Source organism: Lindgomyces ingoldianus (assembly GCF_010093535.1).
Source record: "Lindgomyces ingoldianus strain ATCC 200398 unplaced genomic scaffold BDR25scaffold_4, whole genome shotgun sequence".
NCBI lineage: Eukaryota > Fungi > Ascomycota > Dothideomycetes > Pleosporales > Lindgomycetaceae > Lindgomyces > Lindgomyces ingoldianus.
This window is the reverse complement of record NW_022985165.1, coordinates 1,831,894-1,852,528: the sequence shown is the minus strand read 5'-3', so window position 1 is coordinate 1,852,528 and position 20,635 is coordinate 1,831,894. Positions and strand designations below refer to the sequence as shown.

At 26.6% G+C, this 20,635-nt stretch overlaps 1 protein-coding gene across 1 annotated transcript; it reads right to left on the bottom strand.

The window, feature by feature from the left end:
• Positions 1-1,130: 1,130 nt before the first annotated feature.
• On the bottom strand, positions 1,131-1,546 carry BDR25DRAFT_90245 (uncharacterized protein). Its single transcript, XM_033699220.1, has 2 exons — positions 1,263-1,546; positions 1,131-1,205 (listed from the first exon to the last, which is right to left on the bottom strand). The coding sequence occupies exons 1-2, from the start codon at positions 1,439-1,441 to the stop codon at positions 1,184-1,186; spliced, it is 201 nt and encodes a 66-aa protein (XP_033552906.1). The 5' UTR covers positions 1,442-1,546; the 3' UTR covers positions 1,131-1,183.
• Between the last annotated feature and the right edge of the window lie 19,089 nt (positions 1,547-20,635).

The window sequence follows — 20,635 nt, the reverse complement described above, 5'->3', positions numbered from 1 at the left end:
GAATAATCTAGCTAGTATATAACATGTATATTAAAAAAGTAGTAAAGAAGTTTAACTTTATAAAAAGCGTGCTCTTTCTAGAAACTTTTTTACTGTTAAAAGAGCTTATAAGCAACTAAGAATTAGTAATAAAGCATAAAATTAAGAAATACTAAAAGCGCGTAGGATTAACACTCTACACTGTAATTATAGTGCGCCTTAACGTGGCGTTTACAGCATCTTAGCTCTCCTACTACCTAATAAACCTAAGAAAGCAGCACTTCTAGGCAGTAAACTAAGCAATTATGTACCTGTACTGCATAAGGCATACAGGCATACAGTATAGAGCACTAGAAGGCGCGCAACTTATTATGTGTAAAGACACATCTTTTACTAATTACATAAAGACTAGATAATTATCTTATAGATACATTATTTTACTTTTTAAAAGACTAATTTTATAAAAAGCAGCTTTTTAGCTAATAGTAACTATGTTTATAATAAAAGCTAAGCTGCTTACTTTAGCGCACATTATAAAGAAATTACTAGCTTTAAAACACTTCTTTAAAGAGCTTACCCTAAAGCTAGGCACACTGTAGCAGATCTACTGTAACAACTAGCAGATAATTAGGTTAGTAGTAGAGAAGAACGCCTAGATAACTACCTACCTACGCTACATTAATATTTAAAACATGTGGCTGCGCTAGGAGCACACAAAGGGATCTTTTAAAGTGCGCTATATTAAAATAAGCAACATGCTAGCAAATAGACTTATAAAGCACTTACTAAAATAGTAATTTAAGCACTTTAAGCAGCTTTTTAACTTTAAAGACACATAAATAAGCTTCTAAAAGAAGAAAGCATTAATTATTAATAGTAAGGACATCTCTACACTGCCTAGAAACAAGAGGGCTATCTACTAGTAAGGACACTCCTCTATGCTATAGAGTTTAAGTAGGGATTTAGTACATAAGATGTGTAAAAACATAGAACGCTTAAACTATAAAGAGATTAACAAGCTCACCTAAGAGTTCCTTAGCGCGCTAGCAACGCGCCAGGAGCCTAGGGGAGACAACACCCTGCTCCTCCTCCTCCTCCACCTCCTCCACCTTCTCTTCCTCCCCCTTCTCCTCCTCCTTCTTCTCTTCCTCCTCTTCTCTCTTTTCCTTCTTTACTACATCTTTCTTAAGCAGAGCTTAAAGAACTAGCTAAAGCTAGAACGCAGCCTATAGCCTGTTAGTCTAATCTAAGGTATAACACACAATCTCTGTAGAGAAGCTTACCTGCTTATCCTCTGCAACAAGCGCTGCAACAAAGCGCCGCGCATAGACAACAGCAACAGGGGGACTGCAAATAGGTTAAAAGCTAGATTACCCCACACACTGCTACAGGGCTTATAGGGGCAGGCAGCTGTGCCCGGAGGAACAGCGCCAGCAGCGCGAACCGCCAGTGGCGGAATCATAGCACTCCCCACTAGAGCGCCCCGCGAGCGCACTCTTTATGCAGCCCAGACAGGACTGCGCGCGGAGCGCACCAGGGGGAGGCCGGCGGGGGGTGGTGGGCGCAGGGCGACGGGGGGTGGTGGGCGCGGGCTTGCGGGCAGCGCGGCCCCGCAGAGCGGCGGCACGCGAGCGGGCAGCTCTTTTAGCTTTGTTAAGCTACAGATGCACGTTAGTAGAGATTACAAACAGGTTTAAAGTTGTTCTTAGAGCTCTTAAAAGCATTAACTTACACGCAGCATGTTGTTAGGACTTACAGAAGAGAAGCTTAAGAAGTAGCAGAATTTATTTACCTCTATTGCGGCGATTACAGCACGCATGTGACCTGCGCTGCTTAGGGAAACAAGCATCACGCTGCCTAGGGCAACAAGCACAAACACAGGGTAAACGCACAACGCTGCTCTAACAAGCTAAGTTAACGCTTAACGCAGGTAAGCTGCTGCGCAGCTCACCTGGGGGGTGTGTCGCGTATACTGAGAGCCTTGGCTGGGGCTCAGAGCCTGGGACTGGGGCTCGGAGCCTGGGACTAGGGGCTCAGAGCCTGGGACGCAGCTCGGGATCTGGAGATATTATGTTCTGAAGCTCGGTGTATATAAGGAGAGCCTTCGGCTCTCTTAGATAGCAGAGTCACTTCATCCGATCTTCTGAACAGCTACTGCCAGGCTATTTTATCCTCCACAGAAGCTTAAAAAAGAAATGTTATATTAGGTTTAAAAAACTTTAGAAGCAATAGCTAGAGAGTGTTCTAAGTAGAATTATATCTAAAAGTTATTAAATTTACTAAAGGCTTAATATGTAAAGTACTTAAAAAAAACTTTTTTTTTAGATAAAATAAAAGCTTTTAAAGCTAAAGTAAAAAGTTACTTTTTTTTAGCTTTTATTAGCTAAGACTTGTCTCTAAAAGCTGCTACTATTTAGTAATAATATAGCTATTTCTTTTAATATAGGTGCTTTATTACCTAGCTAGTTTCTTTTAAATAAGCCTAAAGGTACTTTTATACTAACTACTATATATTCTATAAATTTTTAGCTAGTTTTTATATGTTTTTACTAGTAAGCTACTTTTTTTATTTTACTAAAAAAAATTTCTAGTTTTTTTAATTACTAATAATATATTTAACTTTATACTTTATTTCTTTATCTTTTTATTTTTATATAGATAAAGGAATCTCTTTAAGTGCTTTTTTTAATCTAGATATATAAAACTATAGATGTATTTTTATATATAAAGAAAGCTTAAGCTTATAATTATTTTATTAAGTTTAAAAAACTTAATATTGTTTTATTTATTTTTTTACTAGCTTTCTAGAGGGTCTAGATATCTTAAAGTTCTTAGTGTTAAAGTATGCGTAGTCTTCTAGGTAGATTCTTAGTTCTAGCTGCTATAATTTATTTATATATTTTTTTATTATCTCTTAACTAGACCTAGCTTCTACTACTAACTTTTTATATATATTTTATAAGCCTAATAACTAGTTAATTAACTTTTAAAGGTTTATAAGTTAGTTTTTTTATAGCATAAAGTAAAAGTTATATTTAAAATTAGCTTTATATAGTGTCTTTTTTATTATAGCTAATTTTACTATGTTAATAGCTAACTATGCTATTAAAAGCTATTCTGCCTAATTATTTTAAGTATAAAAGATGTATTTTTTAAAGTATTTTTTTACTTTAGTGTTTATTCTTTTAGTTTAACTGTCTATCTATAGATAGTATGCTGTAGATAGTTTATATGTTATGCTAATATGCCTTATAGCTGCCTTTTAAAATCTGCTAGTAAATAGCTTATCTTTATTTAAAATAATTATTTTAAGGCATTTATATACTAATACTACATTTTATTTAAGTTTATAAATAAATTCTTTAGCTATAATAGTTTTTTCTAATAGCTATATATATAGATATTTAGTAGTCTTATTAAAAGCTACTATAATTATATTGCACATTTTTTCTATTTTTAGCTTTTTTAATAAAGAAAGTTTTATAATAAAGTTTATTATAATTATTATTTATAGTTACTTTAAAGCTTTTATTAGTTAAAAATATTTATAAGCCTTATGTCTTTATAAGTTATTTTTATTATAGGTGTTATATTTTTTAAGCACTTCTATGCATAATTACTTTACTTTTAGTATTTATTATAGTATAGTAGTCTTTAGCTTTTTTTAAAGGGTGCCTATTTCTAGGTGCCTAAACATTAAAGATTTATAATATTTATAAATTAGGTTTTTTTATTTCTACTTATTTACTATAAGCATGTAGAATTTTTTTATAAGTTAAGGCTTATTATAAATCTATCTTTTATTAGTTTTTTTAAAAAAAGTAAACTTTTTAGTTTTTTCTTTTTTTTTATTAAAGTAATTTAGTCTCTAGCTAAAAGTGTTAGCTTATTAGTTTTATGTTTCTAGAACATGCTTAATAATGTAGTTAAATTAGGCAAGTTTTATTACTTATTTTATGTGTATTAGTAAGAGTTTCTTTACTATTAAGAATATAACTAGGTTTATATAGTTAGTTATAATGTAAAAAAGTTTTACTATTTTATGTAGTTTTATAGCTTATACTCTTATAGTGTTTAATATTGCTTTTAATTCTTTGTTAGGTATGCTGTAGCCTACTTTAGGTCCTAAGAACTTAGCAGAGTAGTACACTACTAGGTGCTATCTCCTATCTTCCTGTTTCTAGTAGAACACTGCTCTACTAGCTTCTAAGAACACATCTATGTAGATCTTAGTATCTAGCTATAAGTTATATAGTCTTAGCACTAGTTTAGCTATTATAGCTTACTTTAACATTATAAATACTTTATTTATTTATAAAGTTTAGACAAACTTTGCTATAGCTTATTCTTTAGTAGTAGTGTTTATTAAAAGTATAGTAATTTTTAAGTAGTTTTAGATTATTTATTTAATATATTTTAATAGTCTAAAGAATTTTTTAACTTTTTTAACTATTATAAGTTTTAGCTACTTAAGTACTTTTTATACTTTAGCTAAGTTAATCTTTATTTTTTTACTATTAATTATAAATCTTAAATATTCTATTTTAGCAACATAGAATTTACATTTAAAGAGTTATAAGTAAAGTTTATATTTTTTTAGCTACTCTAAAACTTTTTATACTTTTTATACATAGTCTTCTAGGGTATCTTTTAAGTAGATAAGGACGTTATTTAGGTATACTAAGGCAAAGACATTAAAGTATAGATTAAGAGCTATGTTAATAATTTACTAGAATGTTACTAGTGTGTTTATTAAGCTAAATAGTATTACTAATAGTTTATAAAGTCTTTATAAAGTTTTAAACACTATAAGCTATTTATTTTTTTTATTCTTATCTTATTAAACCTGTTCTATATGTTAAACTTTATAAAGTACTAAGTTTCTTTTAGTTAGTTTATAATATCTTATATAATTAGTAAAAAAAAATTAATTTTAAATTATGTTATTATTTAGAGTTTTATAGTTTTAATAGACTTAGATTTTTTTTTTCTTTTTTATAAAAACTACTGCTAAGGTAACTAGGCTATAGCTTTTCTAAATATAGCCTTAGGCTAACATTTAGTCTACATATTTTTATAAGGCCTTTTTTTATGCTCTTATTAAGGGGTAGAGCTTATAGGTTTTTAGATTGTAGTCTTTTACTAAGTTAATAGCATAGTTCTAGGGTTAGTGTAGTAGCAGCTCTTTTAAATCTTCTAGTGTCTTAAACATATTCTTGTAATTCTTATATTTAAAGGGGATGCTGCCTTTATTTTAGATTTAGAAGATTTTAATTTATTTTATATCTTTATTACTTTTAATTTTTTTATAAAGGCCTTTTTTAAGTTTTTTTTTTATTATTTTAATAGCCTAAGCGTTTAGTTTTTAGTAAAAAAACTTTTTAAGCTTTTTTTTTAAAGTAGTAACTACTACTTTATTTTACTTACCTCTAAATTAAGCATTTATTATTATAGTATACTAACTAGGTTATTTGCGCGTAGTCTTTTAAGCTTTTAATTATTATTATTCTTTAGTTAATTATAAAGTTATATGTTTTAAGCTAGCTATAGCCTAGAATTATATTATACTTATCTTTTAATAAGAGTATATTTATATACTTTTAGTTTTTTATATTTAAAGTTTTAAAGTTTTGTTTAAGTGTTTCTAAGTTAATCTATCCTTTACTATACTTAATTAAAAATATATTAGTAAGGGTTACTTTAAATAGTACTTTTTTTATATAAAAAAGAATTTTTTATTTATTAACTTAGTCTTTATTTAAAGTAGTAAAGGTGCATCTACTGTTTATAAGAGCTAATCCTAACTGCCTCTTATATGTAAAGGTAGTTGTTAGACTATGTCTTATTTCTTATTCTATAGCTACTAGAACTAATATGTTATAAAAAACTTTTTTATTAAAAAAAAAGTAAAAGTTAATGTTTTATAAGTTATTATTAAACTTATTTTTTTTTTATAAATCTAGTGTTCTTAGTTGCAGTAGTTAGCTACTTTATACTTATAATTTTTAACTAAGTAGTGTAATGTTAGATAATCTTTCTTTTTTACTACTTTTTACTAAAAGTAGTAAAACTTATAGTTGTTTTATTTTTTACACTTTATTTACTTCTTTTATTTATAAGAGGGGGCTGTTTAATAAGTGTAGTAGTTTATAGTTTTATAGGTAGAAGCTGTCTTTTACTATAAGCATTTATTATAGTTTTTTTTTATGTAAGCTACTAGCCTGTCTAGTGTTTGTTGTCCTAATGTTTTACACAGTAACACTGTGTATATTAGTACTAGGGGTATAGACAATTATTAGGTCTATATAACATATTAAAAGGACTTTTTTAGGTCTACTATAAGTATTCTTGTGTTTATACTAACTATATAAAGTGCCTTTTTTATTAGTAGTTATTAGTGCTATAGGTGTTACTTCTATAAAGAACGCACTGTTTATAGTTTTATTATATTACTAAAGCTTTTCTAGAAATTACTAAGCTTAGTAGTAGTGTTTTAGGTTTTTTAGATACTAGTTTTAGTACTTTAAATCTAGTAAGTCTACTTAGTCTTTCTAGTTTTTAATTTTTAATTTTAATAAAAAATTACTATTACTTTTTTTATTTATAATGTTATACTTAACTCTAGCTATTTATTATATTATGTTAAATGTAAGATAGTTATTACTAATATTTATCTAGTAAAGTAAGACTATATAGGAACTTAGATAGTTATAGTATAGGCTACATTTTTAGCATTTGCATTTTTAAAACTATTAGAAAAGCTTTTTTACTAAAGTGCTAAGAGTTTAATTTTAAAAAAAAAACTATTTTTTTTTAAATATTTATAATATATTTTTAGATTTAAGTTTCTTCTTTATATTGTTTAAAAATTATAAGGTCTTATAATACTATATCTAAGCTACTAAAGTTTTAAATAGCTACTTTTTAGTACACTTTAAAATAGCTGTTTAAAAAATAGTTTTTTTTATATTACTAGTAAAGTTTATTATTTCGTTTTTCTAATATGTTCTTGTCTATAAGGCTATATTTAGTAGTAATAGCTTTTATTATTATAGTAGTATTCTTATTCTCCCTCTTTTAAAAGTCTAGGTAATTTTATTAGAAATATTTTACTTTTTTATAGTTTAGGTAGGCCTTATTTTCTAACTACTTTTATTATTTTTTTATTAAAGGCAGCTTATTACATTCTAGAACTTAGCTTTTTTTAAAAAGAAGGCTTTATATATACTTTATATAACTAAAGTTTATTAGTTTTTTATTATATTATAAAAGCTTTTTTTTTAAAAAAATAAACTTTAGTTTTTATAAAGTTTTTTTTATTTTTTTTATTTTTTACACTTTTTATAATAGTTATTATAAGTTATTACTTATATAATAAAGTTTTTAAAAGTAGTTAGCTTATTACTATACATAAACTTATTTTTTACTAATTTACTTAGTCTGTTATAGAACATGCAGTAGAGGGCTTTTAAGTCTATCTATCTATAAATAGCTAGCTGCTCTCTAAAGTTTGCTGCATAGTTCTAGACTAGGCTACTGCCTTATTTTATAGTGTTTAATTTATTAGCTATAATTTTTTTTTATTTAAAGTTTTATAAATAGCTATTAAAGCTTTTTTAAAGTTTTTAACACTACTAAACACTTTTTTATTTTAAAAGTAAGTATTATACTATTTACTTTAAAGTTTATCTAGTTATCTGTGTAGGGCTAGAACTAAATTATAAAAAGGCCTTTTAAGTATAGTTTTATTTAAGATATTATTTCTATATTAGTCTAAAATGCTTTTTTATTATATTATATATAAAGGTAATATTTTATAAAAAATAGGTAAAAGTTTTTTAGTAAACTTTTAAAAAGCTTTAAAAAAGCTAGCTTTAAAGCTTTTTTAGCTATAGTACTTACTTTTTTAGTAAAGATGTTTTATACTTTTACTAACTTTACTTATAGTTTATAAATTTAATAGGTGTAGTTAGTAGCTTTTTAAAGGTGTGGAGGATAAAATAGCCTGGCAGTAGCTGTTCAGAAGATCGGATGAAGTGACTCCGCTATCTAAGAGAGCTGAAGGCTCTCCTTATATACACTGAGCTTTGGAACATAATATCTCCAGATCCTGAGCTGCGTCCCAGGCTCTGAGCCCCTAGTCCCAGGCTCCGAGCCCCAGTCCTAGGCGCTGAGCCCCAGCCAAGGCTCTCAGTATACGCGACAAAAGGCTTAAAAGTTTAAAAAGTATTTATAATTTTATTACTTTTTAGTAAAAGCTTATAACTTTTTATTAAAAGCTTATTAGTTTACTAAGTTTTTTACTAATTTACTAAAGTTTTTTAATGTTATTTTAAATTAAATTAATTTATTTTACTAAAACAGCTTTACTTTAGGTAAAAACTTTTATAAATTTTAATAAAGCTATATAGGCTATGTTAGAATCTAAGTTATATTAAGAAGTATCTATACTTTTTAAAAAAGTAGTATTTAATGTTATAATTTTTACTTTATAAAAGCACTTAAGTCTAATAGTGTTCCTAAGAGATAAGTAGAACAGGTAGTAAGAGGCTAACTAGTAGAGTGTATAGTCCTATGTATAGGCTAATAGGCTACTAGAGGGGAGGAGAGTGACTAGATTATAGTTTACCCTATATGTAGTAGTAAAAAGGCTAGGTTAAACAGTCTTATTAGATAAAATTAAAAGTATATATAGTGTAAGATATATAAATAGTATTATAGCTCTTTAAAAAGCTAAATGCTACTTAGTTTATATAAAAAATAAACTAAATGTTAAATACACTTTTTAAAAGTTATTTAATGCAGAAACTATATACATATACTAAAGGTGCTAAGAGGAGCTAGTAGAGTTTATAAGAGCCTGCTAAGAAGAGCTCCCTAAGCTACCTTAGGCTACCTAGACTTGTGGCCTGTCTTCCTATTAGACAACGCATTCCTCCATTATTGCGGGCAGCTGCGCTGCCTCCGTGTCCTCCAATAGGTCCATAAGCGAACCCTGCCCCAACCCCGCTAGGTTGTGGAGCACTGCCAGTGGAGTTACGCTGGTCCAACCATAGACCGTAACAGTTACATAATGCTTGTGCGCAAACCTCTGTGCGCAAACATCTAGATATCCCCCTTTTTCTCTATATAAAGGAAAGACAAGAGTAATAAAACTAGAAACATATTACCTTTACTTTACCTACTTTATACACTATGTACACTATACACTACTCTTACTTTTACTACTTAAGTGCTTATACTATAAGCAGCTAGCTATTAGAGCCTATTTAACACTAATTAGTAGTTAATTTAATTAACTATAAATTAGTAAAAGTAATAATAAAGTACTTACACTTTATAAAGTACTTTATTTTATTACTTATTTTTTAAAAAGAGTAATAATAAAGTATTTATACTTTATAAAGTACTTTATTTAGTTACTTATTTTTTAGAATAGTAGATTAATCTTTTACATTATATAGTAAGCTCTACTACTATATAAAGTAAGAAAAAAATAATGTAAGATGTACACTAAAGCTATTAAAGCTGCATAACTTAGTAGCTAGATAATAGTAAATTAATCTTTTACATTATACAGCAAGCTCTACTACTATACAAAGTAAGAAAAGGATAGTGTAAGGCGCACACTAAAGCTATTAAAGCTGTATAACTTAGTAGCTAGATAATAGCAGTACCTATATAATTTACTAGAAAAGTAATTAACTATACTATTATAATAAAATTTTATTAGCAACTAACAACTTTACATAATAATAAAAAGAATAAGAAATAATTTCTATTATATAAATAACTTATAAAAAATATAAGAATATTAGAGGTAACACTATAAAATAAGACTAGCCTAAAGTACTAAAATAATAAGATTAACATGTTAGAAGCTTTAATAAGCTTATAAACTTAATTATATATAAGTTATATAATTACTAATTTATGTATAATAACTTAAAAGAGCGCTACTTTTCTAAGTTTATACATAAAAAATTTTAAAAAATAAACACTATAAAACTTCTTAGTACTTAGCTACATATTTAAAAAGAAGCTTATATAAGTACTAAAAAATAAAAAAATTACACTATAGCTAAGTAATAAAAGTACTTAAGCCTAGAAGCTATAACGTACCTAACAGGTTAGCTGGCCACACAGGTTGGCTGGCCACTTTTGCCAAGCCCCCACTAAACTCTACCTATCTACTTAACAACAACACTAGATTAAATCTTCTAAAGAATGTTAGATATAGCTTGCTCTTTAGGCTTTTAAATAAGACTTAAAACTCTTCTTACAACGCGCTATAGCAAATTATAATGTCTCTTACACAACACTAAGCAATTAACGCGCTGGACAGCCTTTATAAGCAGAATGCTAGCCTAAATTAAGGAATCTAACTAAGCTTAAAAAAAAGGTAGTTGTTAAGTATATACTTAAGCTTATTACACGCAGATTTCCCCCTAGGCTTATAGCTGTAGCTAATATAGCTAATTCCTTGCCTGTAGAGCGTAATCTAGGCTAGGTTAGCTTAAACTAGACTAGTATGTAGGTTAAGCACTGCTTTAAGTTTATAATAAAGTTTAATTATAAGTATAATTATAAAAGAGCGCTTTATAAGGATCTAAAGGTTATTTAGGGCTAGTTTTGCCTAGTAGCTAACATAAAAGCTAAGTATAGTATCTAGAATAAAGACAGGTATAACTTTAACAAGTTAGGCTTTATAATAAGCTAGATATTAACTAGAGTAGTTATTATAGCTTTAGAGAGACAAGAACAGCTAAAGGTAATATAGTAAAGTAATAAAAAGTAGATAACAGTTATTTAGGGCATTAATATAATAAAGTAGGCTATAAGATTATAGAGCTTTAAGCAGCAAATAAGGCTACTACATAACATAAATTACATAAAAGAAAGTAGATTTAGGCAGAAGAAACTTTAATAGTTAAGAGTAAGGCTTATTTAACTGCTCTAAAGGAGTTTAGAGCGCGTAGTAATAAGAAGAAGCTAAAGACGCAGGTGCGCGCTAAAGGAGGTAAGCTAAGTTAAAGGCAATGCAGGTAGTGTAATTAGACTAGGCATAACTTGCGTACGTGTAAGCAAGTAGTAGAAGTAGACTCTAAATAATATCTTGTGTTATATTACTCTATACAGGGCCAAAGTGGGCTGTTTTGCGAGAGAATGGGGTGGTTTTGGTGGGGGCTTGGCAAAAGTGGCCGGCCAACCCGTTAGGTACGTTATAATATAGCATAAAAAAAAAGTAATTACACTTAAAAAGCTTTATATATAACTTTTATTACTATATAAGGCTCTACATAAAAGTAGACTAAACATAATGCTGCTAATAACACTAAATGTACTAACATTACTTACTTTTATACTTTAGCTAGCACTACACTAATTACTATACAAACAATACATGCTACCCTACCTAACGCCTGCTCTACACCCTTAATTATATACACTACTGCCTGCAGTAGTGTATACACTACTAATACTACCTGCATAATTTATACTATATTATAACCTGTATAAACTTCTACTTTAGAGGGAAACTACTAAAAAAAAACTTTTAGTAAATAAAATTATATAATTTTAAAAAGCATAAAAAAAATAATAACTATATAAGTTAACTATATAACATTTTTATAAATAAAATAAGAATTTTTATTAATTTATATTAATAGCTAAATATCTAAAAAACTTAGTATATAGACATCTTTCTAGATATTTTAAAAAGTTATGTAAATATATACTATATACATAACATAGGCCTTAGATATAACTAGAAGCATTTATACAACACCTTAAGTAGTTACTTTAATACTAATATAAACTATAGCTAGTACTAAACAGACTAGATAATAATAACTTTTATATAATAACGTACTTCACAGGCGAGTTGCTCACACACCTGAGTCGCTTACTTTTGCCAAGACCCCACTAAACTACCCTTCCTACACTAATACATTCCCTATAACACTACTTAGACGCGCTAAAAGAATATTAGATACAGCTTACGCTCTAAGCTTTTAAACAAGACATAAAACTCTTAAAAAAATGTGCTATAGCTATGTGTAAGGTCTTATAAAAGATAATAAATAACTACAGCGCTAAATAACTTTTATAAGCTAATTCTACAGCTAAATTATAAAGGCTAGGCAATAAAAAGAAGCAGGTAATTATTAAGACTATACTTAAGCTATATGCGCGAGGAATTTCCCTTTAGATAGCATTTATAGCTAATATAGCTAATTCTTTGCGCGCTAAGCGTAATCTAGGCTATGTTTACATAAACTAGCCTAGTATGTTTGTAAAGCGTTATTTAGAGCTTAAAGTAACATTTAAGCGTAAGTATAACTATAAGAGAGCTCTTTATAAGAGTTCTAGAGTAATTTAAGGCAAGTTTAGCCTTATAGAGAATATTAAAGCTAAGTATAGTATCTAAAATAATAACACATATAACTTTAGTAAAATAGGGTTTATAATTAGCTAAATATCTCTTAACTATACTTGCGCTTAAAACTTTACTTTAAGCTCTAAATAACGCTTTATAAACATACTAGGCTAGTTTATGTAAACATAGCCTAGATTACGCTTAGCGCGCAAAAAATTAGCTATATTAGCTATAAATGCTATCTAAGGGGAAATTTCTTGCGCATATAGCTTAAGTATAGTCTTAATAATTACCTACTTCTTTTTATTACCTAGCCTTTATAATTTAGCTGTAGAATTAGCTTATAAAGGTTGTCTAGCGCTATAGTTATTTATTATTTTTTATAAAACTTTACACATAGCTATAGCACATTTTTTTAAGAGTTTTATGTCTTGTTTAAAAGCCTAGAGCGTAAGCTGTATCTAACGTTCTTTTAGCGCGTCTAAGTAGTGTTATAGGGAATGCATTAGTGTAGAAAGGGTGGTTTAGTAGGGTCTTAGCAAAAGTAAGCGACTCAGGTGTGTGAGCAACTCGCCTGTGAAGTACGTTACTAATAAAAAAACTTTAATAAAAGTTTATATAAAGTTTTTAAAGTAATAATTAATAAGCTTACACTTATATAAAAAGCACTAAAAATAAAATTTTAAAAGAATGTTCTACTGCACACTACTATTATATAAGCCTGTTAAAGATAACTAGAACTAGAATATACTATATTTACTATTAAGCTTTTATGTAAAGCTTTATTTAGCAACTTATAAGCATTACTTTAAGTTACTATAAACTAAAAGGTAAACTAATACTTTTAAGAACTGCCTAATGCATACTACATAAACTACTAATATAACTTTATATAATAAAAGTCTACATAATAAAAAAGAAGCTTTTTTTATATAAAAAAAATAATGTAAAAGATCTTTATTTAAGTTTAGGCTATAATTTAAAGATAACTATATATAAATAAAAAAGTGCTTTATCTGCTATAAAAAAATGTTAGTTATTCAACTACTCTTATAATAACTATATATAACGTTAAGTAAAGAACTAGTACATTACTTTATATAAAAAATTTTATAATAAAACCTTATTATATAAAGCTATTACTTTATACATCTAAAACTTTAAAGGTTACTCTAAAGAAAAAAATAATTTACATAATATAAAGAAAATAAAATAAAAAAGTAAAAATACTAAAAAAGCTATTAACTACTTTACTTTTACTACCTACTTATACTATGCAACAGGAGAGGACATTTATAGTATTAAACCTAAGAAGTATGCTAAGCAGTTTATCCTTAATAACTAATACTATATAGTATACTAAGGTAAACTATAAAACATAGGCGTAGTAAAAATCTCTACTATTAGTAAGTTTTAACTTAAAGCATATATATAAAAGAACTTATATATAAAAATTAATTAAACACTTAGCTAAATAGATATTAGCTTTAAAAGCTAAACACTAAAAAAATTAATTAGTATTATATAAATCTAGAACTTAATTAGTCTAGTTATATACTATATTTTAGAGACTTTAATACTATTTTTACTATTACTAGTAAATGCTAACTAACTTAAGGCATACTTTAATAATGTTTTAAATATTATTATATATAAAAATAAAACTACTATACTTATTATATAAAAATACAGACACTTTTTTTTAATATTAGTAAAAAAAATATATATTTTTTTTTACTAAATTAAAACTTTACTGCCTCTACTGCTAATTTAGACACCCTTATATAAAAAGACTCTAAAAAATGCTAACTAGCGCTAGCTATAACATTAATGCTGTAGTGCTAGAAAAGATTAAAAAGTTTTACTACTTTTACTAATTATATAACTAGGCCCTGTAAAAATTTAAGTTTATAATTAAAAATAACACTTACTTTAACTATAAAGTTATTATTAATGTTATATAAATTAATAATAAAAATATTTTATATATTATTAATGTAAATATATTATTTTAGGCTACTATATTTTTAAAATCTATGTCTACATAAAATACCTAGGATGTACTATGCAAATACTAGATTAACACTTATTAAAAACTTCTAAACTATATTATGTATAACTTTAGTATAAACTTTACTTTAAAAGATTTTTAAGCTTATGTAAAGATTATAAAAGCTATATATAGGCAGATGCCTATAAAAGCATATTAAGTAGTTAGAAAAGTTAAGCACACGCATATACTTCTTTAATAAGTGTTTAACATTCTAAAGACTAAGCTAGGTAACTATATAAATAATAAGGCTATTTTACAGATAGCAGTTAAGGCTCTAAACAACACAGCTAGCCTGCATAGTCTAGTACCTATGTTGCTAGTTTTTAAGGCATACCTAAGAATTAACCTAAACTTTCTACTATTACTAACTATTATTACATAAGTAAGCGCTATATAAAAGGTAATAAAGATACTTTAAAAAATTATATAAAAGTAAATATTTGTCACGATTGTGCACGAGTAAGGTTATAGAGCTTCACAGAGGTCTAGTTTAATTACTACGTGAGGTATCATAGTAGGTACAAGACGTTGTGTGAGAAATAAGAAAGTTTAGAAGGAAATTAGCAATTAAATACTTAGCTTAGAAGTCTAAGCGCTTTAAGTATAAATTAAGCCTGTTTTAGGTTTAGTTAGTGTTAAGGCAGTTTATGCTTAAGTTTATGTCTATGTTGTGTTATATTTATGTTAGACGTGCACTAATAATACTCTAGTACACGTCTAATACAGTTATGTCTAGGATCTAGGGAGGATACTGTGACAGTACCCCCCCCCTTATTAAAAAGGGAATCCTTTACATTAGTAGTTCTAGCATTAGGTTGTCTTTATTAGAGTACAGGTTTAGTTTAGATAGGTATTAGGCGTAGAATTAAGTTACTATAGAGTTCTTTTATAGGGCTTCTGCAGGTTTCTATAACAGTTTGTTGTATCTAGTCTATTTTATAAGGTATTTATAGATATGTTTCTTTTTATTAAACTAGATCTATTTAACATCTTTTATAACATATTTTAGTTTATTATTTATAATAATAAGTTTAGGTAGTAAGTTTAGCTATTTAAGTAGATAGTTAGATTTAGAGGCTGCTTAGCGCAGCAATAATATGTAGAACACAGGGTGTATCTTTATGCTGTTAGGTAGGATTAATTAGTAAGTATATAATAAAACTATATAAGCTACTATAAAGAGGCTAAGGTTCTTTTAATTAAGTTTTTTTAATTATTAGTTTATTTAAATATTTCTAGTGTCTAGCTAGACCTTCTTGCTAGCTGCATACATAGAGGCAGAGGTTTAAGATTAGTTTATGTACTTTTATTAAAAAGCTTAAGCCTATGTAAGCTTTTTATAAACATATTTAAATATATTTTAAATTTTATTAATAAGTCTATTTATGTTTATTACTTATATAAATTAATAAGTTAGTTAAGGGGTATTTAAAAGTAGTTTAAATTTTATTTAGAAGTAGTATCTATAGTTTACTAAAAATAAAGATACTTATGTTAATTTAGATATTATGTTATTAGCTTTAAACTATGCTATAGCTAACTATTTTACCTAGTTATCTTACTAGTAGTTTGTGTACACTTATAGGACTTATTTTATTATAGTGTTTATGTTCTTAGTCTAGCTGTTAGTCTCTAGGTAAAAAGCTATAGATAAATAAAGAATAATTTAGAGCTATTTATAAAGTTTGTCCTAGAAGGCTAAGACAAACTGCGTACCTCTGTCTAATATAATTATGTTAGGCAGGCTATAGTAAACTTATATGTATTAGTAGAATAACTAGGCTATATTAGAGGCAGTTATAAAGAAACATAGTATTAAGTGTTAATACTTAGTTAAGTAATTAACAACTACTATAATATTTATATACCCTTTAGATAAGGGTAGGTTTATAATAAAATTAATTAATATATTTTTCTAAGCTTATTTAAAGATTAGGAGTAGTTTAAGTAGGCTATTATACTTTTTTTAAAAGGCTTTTACTTTACAGTAAGTATAGCAACATAATACGTATTAGCGTACAGTATAGAACATGCGGGGCTAGTAGTACTCTCTCTGCAGTAGGTTAAGAGTCTTTTCTCTGCCTAGGTGTCCTCTAATAGGTAAGTTATGTATAATTTAGAGTAGTTTAATTTTTAGTTTATTAGAATTAAAAATTATAAGTTAGTTATAGTAATACAGCTTACTATTTTAGTTTTTATAGTTAGCTAGTGTTACCTTTTTTAACTAACTAGCGCTATTTTAAAGTAGGTCTAAAGTTTCTTAGATAAATTTATTATTTAAATACTTATTAGCAATAATCTAATTAATTATTTAATTTATTTTATTTAAGTTAAAGTCTAAAAATAGCTTAAGTTAAAGTAAAGTTTAGTGTTAAGCTTTTTACACTTCTTTTTAAGTAAAGATGTTTTAAGATTGCTTTATAAAGGCATCTAGTTTCCCTCTGTCTTAACTAAGATAATAAGTAATCTTAAAATTAAAATAAAATAAGTATTTAGACTAATAAGCTTATTAGTAGCTAAGTTATTTTATAGTTGTAAAGTACTATAAGTTCTTATAGGTAGATAGAACTTATATTAGATGCGCTGCACTTTCTAGTTTAGGTTGCTATTGTTTAAAGTAGTATACTATAGTAAGTAGTTTCTTATTATAGATCTTATAATTACCTTCTGTAGAACTTATTTTTTTTTAAAAATATGTAATAGGCTTAATAGTCTTATCTAGCTTAGTCTAGAAAAGAACTCCTACTACTATGTAGTCTAAGGCATTAGCTTCTATAAGTATTAGTAGTTTAAAGTTAAAGTAGTAGAGTATTAAGGCTTTAGTAAAGGCTTTTTTTAGCTAGTTAAAAAACTATTAGTAATTTAAGTTAAAGTTAAATTAAATTTTTTTTTTAGTAAGTGTAATTATAAAGCTTACTTACTATAAGAAGTTATTAATAAATTATTAGTAAAAGTTAGCAAATTTTATAAAAGCTTAAATATTCTTTATATTCTTTAAGTATTACTAATCTAGCATAGTCTAAACCTTAATAGGGTTTATTTAAATGCTATTTATAGAAATTACATATTTTAAATATGTAACTTTTAATTAGTAGAACTTACATTTGTCTATATTAAGTTGCAGACCTACTTTTTTTATAGCCTTTAGCACTAGGCGTACATGCTATTTATGCTCTAAAAGGCTATTACTGTAGATTAGAATGTTGTTAATATACATAGTGCAGAACACGTCTAGGTAGGGTTAGAGTAAGTTATTTACAAAATGTTAAAAAGTACTAGGCGTATTAGCTAAGCTAAAGGGCATTACTAAGTACTTAAATAGTCTATATTAGGTCTAAAATGCTGTTAGCTACTTATTACCCTTTACTATTCTTAGCTTATTAAAGGCAGTAATAATATCTAACTTTATAAAATACTTTACTTTACTTAGTTAGCTTAGAGTTTTCTGTAAAAAGAGAATTAAGTATTAGTTTTTAATAGTAATAGTGTTTAGTCTTTAGTAGTTAACATAGAATTAAAGCTTACTCTTAAGTTTCTTTATAAATAGTATAAGTAACACTACTAGTAAGAAGCTAGCTTAAATAAACTTTTTTTTTAAATTCTTATTAAGGTATTTTTAAAGCACTTTTAATTTATTTAGTAACATTTTATATAGTAGCCTATAACTAGGTTGTTTACTAGGCTTAAAGGTTATTTAGTAATTATATAGATGTTATATTAAAAGCTTATTTAACTTATCTTAGAAAAAAACATATAACAGGTTATAGTAGTCTTAAAGGACTATTATTTTTAAGTTAGTGTGTTTTTAAGAAGCTAAAGCTTAGTCTATATTAGAAATTATAACTGCATAGATTTTATAATCTAGTTATTAAGCTAGGGTTATAAATAGAGTAGGTCCTATGTAGTAGATGTCTATCTGCTGTTTAAGTCCTAGTTTGTGTTTAAATTAAGTAAGTAAAGATTTTTTAAAAGCTTTTTTTTTTAAGTTTAAGTAGTTATTAAATTATTTTATATAGCTTATCTTAGTAAAAGGCCTAGCTTATTATTCTTACTTAAGTAGTTCTTTTTTAGGTTATTAAAAAGTAAGTTTAAAAACCTTCTATATTAAGTGCTACTTAGGTGTTATTTAAGTGTAAGTGTAAGTATACATTTTAGCATTAAAAAGAGTTAAAGTTTAAGACTTACTCTTAGTAATTAAAAGTAACCTTATGCTAATATAGCTATAGTTATTTTAAGATTAGGTTATAATATTTTATATTTATTATATAGAGCTTAATCTACTCCTTATAGTGTTAGTAGGTAATTATAATAGTTGTAGTATAAAAAATAAAACCTTTTTTAAGTTATTTTCTATTAAATCTAGTTAAGTAAATTATTTAGGTAAGTAGTGTTAATTAGAGATTTAGTTTACGCGCTAGTTCTTTATTAATGTAACTTATACTATTTACTTTTAAGTTAATAAGAGCCTATATTAAAGCTAATATAGTTCTTTATTATAAATATATAAAAATATTAACTTAGTACTTCTAGTTATTAGTAAGGGACTTAGCCTATAAGTTAGTAAAGATCTAGTGTTAAATTAGTTCTAAAGGGCAACTTAGCCCTAGAACAAGCCTTTTTACAGGCTCTTACTGCTATAGCTGCAGCTATGTTAAGAGTAGTAAAAAAAATTAAAGCTTAAATATAAGTTAAAGCCCTTATAAAAATAAAATTAAAATAGTAAAAATTTTTAATAAGTGCTAGCAGCGCTACTTATGTAAACTTAAAGAAAAAAAATAAAGCAGTTTTAAAAAATATAACTATGCTTACTACACTTAAAGTATTAACTTTTTTTTTTATAATTTTTACGCTTTCTAGAACTAACTAGAGCATAATTTAAATTAATTTTTATTATATTAAAGTCCTTATTTATAACTGCGCTAGTTTAGGGGTGTATTAGGGCTTATACAGAGAGGAACCTTATGTTATTATTATAGGTAGTAATTAAGTTTGCATATGTGTTAAGGTTGTTTAGAAGGGGTTCTTCTACTATAGCGCGTTATAGTTTAGTTAAGAAGGAGTTATATAAAGCTATAATTAGACTTATCTTATTTAGGCCTATATTAGATATAAGTTAGTAAAACTTAGTAAAGTGTAAAGTAAAGCCTTTTTTTTATTATAAGGTGTTTAGGTAACTTAGAGCTGTTAACTTTTTATTTAAGTCTTTATAAGTTACTTATAGAAATGCTATAAATTAATTTAAGTTAATAATATCTTTATCTATTAGTAAGTTAATTAAGGCTGTTATATTATAGTTAAGTTAAAAGTAAGCATATAGTAACTAAAAGTGTTTAAAGAGAAATTAGTCTACATTTTCTTTAAGTTTATATTAGAGCTTATGTAGAAAAAAAAGTAAGTCTTTTTATTTTTTATTAAACAGCAAAGGATTAGAGAGTTAGTTAGATTTTATTACTAAGTTAGAAAAGTTACAAGTTATAGGTAGCATTAAGTAGAAAAAAGTTAAGCTATCTCTAGACTTCTAAGTAGGCTTTAAGGCTAGTAAGTTCTTAGTTCTTACTACTATAACAAAAGTTAAGGCAGAAATAAACTGCTTAATAACATAAAGCTGTTCTTTAAAGTTCTTTTAAAAAGCTTTAAAGCTTATAATGTAGTAGCTTTTTTATAAAGTAAGTGCTTTTTAAAAAGCTTCTTAGCTTACTTTAATAGCTTAGAGTTATGTAAGTACTAAGCTTATTAGATTAAATTTAGAGGCTATTCTTAGCTAAAGTTTTAACATAACATAATGTTATAATTATGCATAAGTAAGGTTATAAAGCTTTATAAAGGTCTAGTTTAATTACTACATAAGGTATTATAGTAGGTACAAGACATTATGTAAGAAACAAGAAGGTTTAAAAAAAAATTAGTAATTAAATACTTAGCTTAGAAGTCTAAGCGCTTTAGGTATAAATTAAGCCTGTTCTAGGTTTAGTTAGTGTTAAGGCAGTTTATGCTTAAGTTTATGTCTGTGTTGTGTTGTGTTTGTGTCAGACGTGCACTAATAATACTCTAGTACGCGTCTAATACAGTTATGTCTAGGATCCGGGGAGGATACTGTGACAATATTAATTATGTAATTAACACTTATAATAGCTTTATAATATATAAAGTTCTTAACTTTCTCTTTAGCTTAAAGATTATAGCATAAAGAAAGAAGAAAAGCTAGACTAGCTTATATAAGA

Coding starts and splice junctions, on each gene's coding strand:
- BDR25DRAFT_90245 (XM_033699220.1), bottom strand. CDS start 1,441: ATGATTCCGCCACTGGCGGTTCGCGCTGCTGGCGCTGTTCCTCCGGGC. Junction 1,206..1,262: donor TTGTTGCAGAGGATAAGCAG/GTAAGCTTCTCT, acceptor AACAGGCTATAG/GCTGCGTTCTAGCTTTAGCT.